The sequence below is a fragment of the Pongo abelii genome, chromosome X (genome assembly GCF_028885655.2).
Source record: "Pongo abelii isolate AG06213 chromosome X, NHGRI_mPonAbe1-v2.0_pri, whole genome shotgun sequence".
Lineage (NCBI taxonomy): Eukaryota > Metazoa > Chordata > Mammalia > Primates > Hominidae > Pongo > Pongo abelii.
Window position 1 is genome coordinate 17,814,097 of NC_072008.2, and position 8,997 is coordinate 17,823,093.

The following is an 8,997-nucleotide window of genomic DNA, read 5'->3' on the forward strand; positions in this document are numbered from 1 at the left end:
ATAAAGGAAATGTGTCTCATGGCACTTCCTGGAATTTTTTCTTATGTTCCCAATAATACAGTACAGCCCTGGGTGTTGGTTTCCCTCCACTATTTCTTTGCACTTATTAAAACAATTGAGATAAAAGCTTTTGTTACTGGGTGAGTAAGCTTTGACAGGTATCTCTCTCATTTTTAAAAAATGGCAGCAAGGTAATTTCTGTTTGTTTGTTTGTTTGTTCCCTGAGTCAGTGAAGTACAGTACCGTGCTGGGTAACTTCCTCTTAAAGATTCTTCTGTTCTTATTTTAAGAATCATCACTGAGTGATGACTCCATCATTTCACCACTTAGTGAAGACTCCCAAGCTGAAGCAGAGGGTGTGTTCGTGTCTCCAAACAAACCTCGAACAACTGAGGATTTATTTGCAGTCATTCACAGGTGAGGCAACATTACCAAGTCCCCGAAAACAAAAGGTACAACAAAGGTTTTGCTCCTTCAGGTACTTCTCACAAATGCAGATACAGGAAAGCTTTTCGTAATTGTAATACATTCAGCAAAAACAAAAGCAAGCAAAGAATAATTTTTCCAAATCAAGTTGATAGACTGATATGCAAGTTGGGAAATAGGATCTTTATATAGAGTTTGATAGACCTCGATTGAGAGACTTTCGTAAGAGTGGCTTTATTTTTCCCCAGGAAAAGACATTCTGGAACAAGTTTTTATGTGAAAACAATCTGTGGTTAAGTGACTTGGAGTGAAAGCTCAAACTCTAGTGTAATCTCTGACTTTTGAATACTTTCTTGAACCTAAAAAATATGATCAAAGCTGTAGTCATATACCAGCAGAGACAAACAGAAGTTGATTCACCATGGATGCACTAAAATCTCAGAAATCACCACTAAAGAACTTATTCATGTAACCAAATACCACCTCTTCCCCCAAAACCTATTGAAATAAAAAATAAAAAACTCACATTGTACCCTGTAACTATATACAATTATTTGTCAGCTTAAAATAAAATAAAACTTAGAGAACACACACACACACACACACACACACACACACACACACACAAAGTTGATTCACAAAACAGTCTCAAGTTTGAGAAAAGACAATACGTGTTCCCGTCCATTTTATAGCTCAGAACAAGTAATAATTTCTCTCTGTTTTTCTTTCTTCTTAGAACTTAAATTTCTTTAATAGTACTGGCCTTCATCCCCAAAATTAATGCCCATATTCCATGAATACAGGTCTTTTGGGTTGCTTTTACAGGACAGTGTTGTGTCCATGCTGCAAAGGCATATTTCCTCAACTGCTGCCATAAGCCCTTGTGATCCATGGTCCATATTTGCAAAAAATATTCCTTATAGCTAATGACCAAAGAACAGAACAGGAACTAGCCCTTGGACACCTAATCTACATCCAACTGAGCTAGCCAATCATGATTTGCCATGCCTCCTCCTTTCACAAACACAACTGTCTTCTTAGACCTCAGGAACCTAGATGGAACTCCCAAGAGATACAACTTGGGGATTGTCTTTTCTACCTAATAAAGTTATCATTTTTGAAACAAATTCATCGCAAGCAGCTTACAATCTTTTTCTCCTGGAATTCTACTTTTTATAGGAATTTCTGTTTTCTGTTGATGTGGTTCTCTCATAAAGAAGGAGTACTGCTGTTCAACAATTGTTTTAAAAGGAGCCAATCAGAAACACCTTCTATGTATACCTTAGCAGGCATGCTTCTCTACTCAGAAGGTGAAGAACCATTAGTTTCTTTTCCTTCAACCCTGTGCCTAGTCTAAGCTCTGAGTATATTTCCCTCACCCCCACACTTTATCTTCAATCCCAGGAAAAATTACTAAACTGCTATGTAAGTTAAAAAGCTATGTAAGTTAAAAAGTTACTCCCAAAGGACCAAATGCTAGTGTATGGAATAGTGGACAGGACGTAAATAGTGGGGTCAGAAAGACCTGGATTTGAATCCCAACTCTGCCACTTCCTATGCATTCTTGAGTAAGTTAAAACCTCTGGACCTACTCCCTTATTGCACATGGGAATGCCTATAGCTCACGTATTTGATTTTGATGATAACATTTTTTTGTGTCTAGAATATGGTAGGTGCTAAAAGCCAGTGTTAGTTTGAAAGCCCTAACTTAGTGGAGTGCCAGACACTGCCATATACAAGATATCAACCACAGAGGTTTCTGTGAACCAAAATCAAGCAGATCTACACTTGTGAAACTCACATTTTCTCTACTGTATGAATCTTTAAGTTGATGAAAGTGCATGCTGCCTATCAATGAACTGAGTCATACTGAAGATCCACCAAATTTATGCCTGCTGATCTACCAAAGAAAATCAATAATATGATGATGGGTGTCAAGGTTCAATAGATGTATTGAGTTTGGTAATCTTAGACTTGCATTTGTGCAGGGTTTACTTATTTATCTATTTACTTGTTTATTTACATCACAGCAAAAAGAATTATTTTGTTTTCTTGCGAGCTTACAGTATACAAAGCTTTAAGAGCTCCAGAGATGGTCTGGGATTTCAATTCCCCACAGAGAGCTGGCTTACTGCTTAATATGCTCTTGATGCTCTTAGGAAGCTATAGGAAATGATACCTGCAGCCCAAGATGAATTGACTTAAAATGTCATTTAATTATGTTTTTATATGGAGGGATTTTAAAAGGTAGAATAGTATAATGTCTGCTGACATATCCATCACCCAGGATTATCAGCTGTCAAACTAGGGCCAATCCTGTCCCACCCACACCTCCATCCACTTGCTTTCTCTGGTATTATTTGGAAGCCAATTCCAGACATCAGATCATTTCATCTGTATTGCAGAGACAGAGTTAATAAGAAAAAGTTATAGTCTTTCACCCACTGGAACCAGAAGTATAGTTTAGTTAGCAGTATAGTTTCTTCCTTTTTTTTTTTTTTTTGAGACAGAGTCTTGCTCTGTCGCCCAGGCTGCTGGAGTGCAATGGCGTGACCTCAGCTCACTGCAACCTCCGCCTCCCAGGTTCAAGTGATTCTCCTGCCTCAGCTTCCTGAGTAGCTGGGACTACAGGCATGCTCCATCATGCCCAGCTAATTTTTGTATTTTTAGTAGAGACGGGGTTTCACCATGTTGGCCAGGATGGTCTCGAACTCCTGACCTCAAGTGATCTGCCTATCTCGGCCTACCAAAGTGCTGGGATTACAGGTGTGAGCCACCGCGCCTGGCTGTTAGCAGTATAGTTTCTTAAACTTTTACAAAGTATCCTCTAGAACCTCTAGCCTCCACATTAGCCATTATCTGAAATGATCATCTCTAGGACCTAATTTGTGTCCTGGTTATCAGAGAATTTCTTTCAGACTGTGGGTGCTACAAGGACAAGGAACATATCTTACTTTTCATCTCTATAGCCCTAATGCTTAGTATCCCATCATATAGGACAGGCTCAAAATGCACTTTAAACAGATGTTTGAACGCGACTGAATACTTCAGTTTCATAAAAACGTGAACTGAGATGTTTGCCCCATTTTCTCCTTTTCTCAAAGATCCAAGAGGAAAGTACTTGGAAGAAAAGATTCCGGGGACATGTCTGTTCGAAGCAAATCGAGAGTTCCCCTTGGCAGTAGCAGCAGCAGCGCCAGTTCCATCACTTCACCCAGCAGTAATGTGACAACCCCCAACAGCCAGAGGTCTCCTGGTCTCATATACCGAAATGCCAAAAAGTCCAACACATCCAATGAAGAGTTTAAGCTGTTACTGCTCAAGAAAGGCAGTCGCTCAGATTCCAGTTACCGCATGTCTGCCACTGAGATCCTGAAGAGCCCCATACTGCCCAAACCTCCTGGGGAGCTCACAGCAGAGTCCCCTCAGAGCACCGATGATGCCCATCAGGGGTCACAAGGGGCTGAGGCATTGTCCCCACTCTCTCCATGCTCCCCACGAGTTAATGCAGAAGGCTTTTCCTCGAAGAGCTTTGCCACCTCAGCATCAGCAAGGGTTGGACGTTCTCGGGCCCCTCCTGCAGCCAGCAGCAGCCGCTACAGTGTCCGCTGCCGGCTGTACAACACGCCCATGCAGGCGATCTCCGAGGGAGAGACGGAAAATTCTGACGGGAGCCCACATGACGACCGTTCCTCCCAGAGTTCAACATAGACTGCCTGTACCAGGCTGCCTGGCAAAGGCCAAAACCCTTACTCACATGAGGATGGAGGAACAGAATAGAGGACTTGGGAAAAGTCTCAACTTGATGGGGTAGCATCACTGCCAAGCAATGAATGAATTTCTAAATACAGTATGTGCTGGGTAAACAGAAAGTGGTTTAGACATTCTTGATTAGTTTCCATGTTTTAAGTAGCTGCAGTCTTTCATGTTTTTCTTTAGCATAGTTTGATTTATGCAATCTCCTTCCTTGTAAAAATAGAGGATACAAAAATGTCTAATTTTCATGACACCTAGAAAACGTTTTCCCAGAGCTGCCTATTCAGAAAATAAAGCCCTCACTGTCATTATTCTTTAAGAAGATGAAATTACTCTGGAGGTTTGGTATTTTTTTACATTAAAACAAACTAAAGCAAAATTTAGAAGAAAGAACTACACATATGTAAATACCATATTTTTGATAAAAATGTGTAAATAGATTTATCAATGATGAGTGGACATGTGGTCAATTATCTACTGCACACCAACTGTTTATAGAATACACAAAAATAAAATGTAATAACTGTATTCTGTGAATACCATTTTCATATCAAATGCCATATTTAAATGTCCACCAATATGATTTCTGAGTGGTAAACCTCAAATATGAATTTTAAACTGGTGAACTAAAGGAAATCTTGAGGTCATATACTGAAATATGAATAATTTAAAATAATGAATTCAGATCTAATCATTTTTGTGACAAATTGCAGCACCAAACAAACTAATAGCAACTCATGGCTGTGATTTGTTGTGTGGTAATTTGGACAGAATGAAAAGCATGCTTTTGATTTTTTTTTTAATCAGTGAGAGAAGTCATCATTCTCAACACAAAGCCCTGAACAACAGCATTTGACAGTGTCCTTTAGATTTTAATTTTTTCAATGGATTGCTTTAAAGAGAATGAGTAGGGAAAACAGTAGTTAATTTTAGGTTATGTTTTATATTAGGCTACGGGGGACATAAACGGTCATAACTAATAACTATAATCATTAAACTCCTTAAACAGTTTAGAAATTAGCTCCAGGTTCTTAAACTAACAAAAATAAAACCTAAGCATGCCACAGAGCTATTGAATAATCAGTAAGTACCTGTAATGAGTTTTCAGTGAAGCTTTCTCTCTGTGCTGATGAGATTCATGCTACCTAAAAATTAACAGAAATGACACTGTGAACAATGTAGTTGGAAAATAGGTATGTGTATATGCATTATTTATATTCATTGTTAAACTGGGAATGGGGAACAGCTCTGGTTCACAATACTACATACAACTGAGTTTTTGTCTGGTTTTACTATAGTGTCTGCTTGATGGCAAAAGGGGAGGGTGGTGGGTGGGAGAGGAAATGTCAGGGCAGGTGCTCTGATAAAATAAAGGCAGGGAAACAAGCTGAATTACTTGAAATTACTTGAATTTTCTTGTCTTAAAACTGAAAAAAAAATGTAGTTATAAGTTAAAATCTGCAAATGGTTTTTACACCTCTGATTTTAACATGAACTGATACTAATGTTTGGAATCTTATGTCAGAAATACAAGCAGCTATGTACTTAGAATAGGTTTTGAATGGGAGGTAGAACGTAGAGAGAATTAAGAAGGGATCTGACTTATAAAAGACTAGAATGTGATTAGAATGATAGAACATACCAATGTTACCAAGAAATTGACAAGCTGCTGGCTTTAAGCTTACGCAAGTGGTAGTTGGGAAAGTAGGAGGTGTGGAAGGGGGTTTGTATTTTGGATTAATTCATGCAAAATGAAGGAGGAAGCCTGGTCTAAGAAGATACTGTCTTTCAATAGAAATGATTTCTAAACTGCTACAGATTAAGAACAGATAATTTGATTGCTGTTGTTTTGTTTGTTTGGAAAGAAAAAAAATGTCTGGCTTCTTCTACTATTTGTTTTCACTACCAAACTGTGTTACTAAATTTCTTGTCTTCCTTGTACGTAAAATGGGTGCTGGGGGTGGAGGGGTATAAGAGGAGGGAGAGTCAGAGAGAGTGTGTATGTGTGTGTGTGAGTGTGAGTGTGTGTGCACACACACACTGGGGATAGATAAGCTACCTGGTAAAGGGTTTGAACATTTACAAAGTGTTACACTTTTTCTTAAAAGAAAAATGTTTTGGGGTTTGAATAAAATGGACCATCATTTCTCATTGGAACCCATTAATTAAGAAAACCAGCATGGTTTGACACCACATGGGAACATGAATAAATCTGTCTCATGATTTGAAAAGTACACCTTGCAAAGTTTTAAAAATGAAGTTTTTAGGCAAATGCGATAAGAAACCGTCATTTCCAGTCACAGTAGGCGATCTTTTGTAATTTCATAAAAGCAGTTCATTTGCAGTATGGCTTTTGTGTAGTTAGGGGTTTTTTTAAGCGTGAAGAAAGGTATGTGGGCTTTAAAAGTGATTCTAAATCTTGAATAGAAAACACATGAATTGGCTTTAATAAAAATGTCACCGTTTTATTATTGACATTAATTTAAGTAATGGTACCATATATTTTTTAAAATACATATTGACTTGAATTGTGAGGCAATAAGATACCTTCTATATGTAATGATCACAGAACTAACCCTTATAATATAGTTTTACTTATTTTGTTTACGCTAAAAATCTATAGCAGAGTTTCTCTATTTTATATTTCATAGATTTAAAAACCCAAATAAAGATGGATTTAAAATTCACTGTGGAAAAGAGTATTGAGTTACAAACTGAGAAGAAAAAGCAGGAAGTTCCCTAATAATCTGGAATATTCTACATGGCTTGATTACATAGCAAACAAGACCAAGATTTAGGGCTGTCTTTAACATCACTGCCGTCTTGAAGCAGGGTACACACATTAGGTATTTTGAAGAACATCAATCCGAACTTTTCTTCTGTTGTTTGCACTGATGCGATTTTTTGTTCTTTTATGTTTATACAACGTATCTATGTTGTGTAGGGGAAATTTTTTCATTTTTTAAAAATTCTACTTTGATTTTGTTGTTGTTTTGTTTTGTTTTTGGCTAAGTAGAGGACATGGACTAGTTGTAGCAAACAAAACATGCTGTTTGCTCTTGCCAAAGGTCAGTGAGTGAGTGCATTTGCTGCAGTGGTGGCACGTAGAGAACTAGATGGTAATAAAGATTTAAAACTATGAAGAAGGCTACAGTGTAACTATTTTGGTACTAGAACCAGTTCATGCTGGCCGAAACGACAATGGTTTATGGACTTGCATCCATTTTGTATTTTTGTAATATTTGTAAATATGAACTTTTTAAATTGCTGCAAAGATGGTTTCTTTTGTAAGATGTTTTCAACGTTTACATTCAATCCAAGCCTTTGTATATTTTAGAGCTGTGCAACACTTTGTCTTGTATTTATTTTTAGTAAAAATGGTGACAGTTTCATTGTGAACCCCTCTCAAAAAAAATGTATCAGAAAAGTTTGATTACCTAGAAAGTGTGTATAGAAACTGCAAATAAACGTGACTGCAATTAAACAACCGGTTTCTCTCCTCACTGTTACGTAATTGATTTCTTGGGGCTTCACAACAGTGTTTTACAGGCAACAGGACATAAGGGCAGGATCTGTTATGGCAAAAGTAGGAACAAAAAGAACATAGACCAGCCTGTCCAACATGGTGAAACCCGTCTCTACTAAAAATACAAAAATTAGCTGGGCACGGTGGCAGACGCCTGTAATCCCAGCTACTCTGGAGGCTGAGGCAGGAGAATCGCTTGAACCCAGGAGGCAGAGGTTGCAGTGAGCCGATATCGCACCACTACACTCCATCCTGGGCAACAAGAGCAAAACTCCATCTCAAAAACAAAAACAAAAAAATAACATATACTATATCTATAATGGGCTTTAATCTAGCTTCGTATTTGAGAGGAAAAATAATACATTTCCAACGTCCAGTATACTTTCTTTGTAGCTCCTCTCTGGGCCAAGAAAAGATGTATAGCTTTACTTTGAAATATCTGCCTGCTTTGCTTGTAATAATTACTCAGACGGTGTCTCCTTCCCAAGATGAGCAGCCTCGATATAAGTATGTAAGACTATATGCCACTAGATGATGTCACATAGCCTTTATTACAATAGCAAAATTCTATGCCAGGTACTGTTCTAAGTGCTTTGCATACATTAACTCATGTAATCCCTATATTATACCCATTTTACAGATGGGGAAACTGAAGCACAAAGCGGTTACCTGGCTTGCCTAAGGCCATAGGAGGACTGTGTTGGAGCTGGGGGTCCAATCCAGTAAATCTGCCTTCAAGGTCTGCGTTAGTTCCCCAGTCCAACTTGTGGGTGGGTGCTGGAGACTGGAAATATCTTGCACGCCCCCAACCCTGGCCCCCCTCGCCCTTCCTACCAGACTTGGCTCAGGGCAACTGCTAAGGCCCCGCCCCTCTCCTCATTCCAAGTCAATCACTGGCGTGCGTCCAGGAAACCCAGTTTACGTCGACGTCTCTGGTGCGACACAGAGCGCGGGGGAGGGGCGGGATCACATTAAAAAAAAAAAAGCTTCGGACACCCCAACAACGAAGTGGGGACACCACGACCCTAACTACAACGCCACTGGAAGGGTTGCGCATGCGCGCCAGCCTCCTGCGCAGCCGCAGAAACCACTCTCAGCGCGCGTCTCTGAAAAGTCTAACGTCCATTTTCAATCCTGCGGGTCTTGCGAAAGAAAACCTGAGGTAAGAGGCCCCGCCCCACAGCTATCTCCTTAGCAAATTCCCGCCCGTGGCCCCGCCTCACAGCCATCTCCTTAGCAAATTCCCGCCCTCGGCCGCGCCCCACAGCCATCTCCTTAGCAAATTCCCG

General features: G+C 39.3%; 1 protein-coding gene and 1 long non-coding RNA gene across 10 annotated transcripts in view; one reads left to right on the forward strand and one right to left on the reverse strand.

Annotated features, from left to right (window-relative positions):
• NHS (NHS actin remodeling regulator) overlaps positions 1-7,669 on the forward strand; it is a 370,153-nt gene extending 362,484 nt beyond the window's left edge. For all 7 annotated transcript variants that reach the window (XM_002831427.6, XM_054544362.2, XM_063721154.1 and 4 more), the window contains 2 exons: positions 291-417; positions 3,531-7,669. In XM_002831427.6, coding sequence (XP_002831473.1) covers positions 291-417; positions 3,531-4,137 — 734 coding nt within the window. In that variant the 3' untranslated portion in view covers positions 4,138-7,669. The remainder of the gene's footprint in view (positions 1-290; positions 418-3,530) is intronic.
• LOC129052897 (uncharacterized) overlaps positions 1-8,928 on the reverse strand; it is a 105,305-nt gene extending 96,377 nt beyond the window's left edge. For all 3 annotated transcript variants that reach the window (XR_008518028.1, XR_008518026.1, XR_010138961.1), the window contains exons 1-2: positions 8,378-8,928; positions 5,274-5,327 (exon numbers count right to left, since the gene is read on the reverse strand). This is a non-coding gene — a long non-coding RNA (uncharacterized LOC129052897). The remainder of the gene's footprint in view (positions 1-5,273; positions 5,328-8,377) is intronic.
• Between the last annotated feature and the right edge of the window lie 69 nt (positions 8,929-8,997).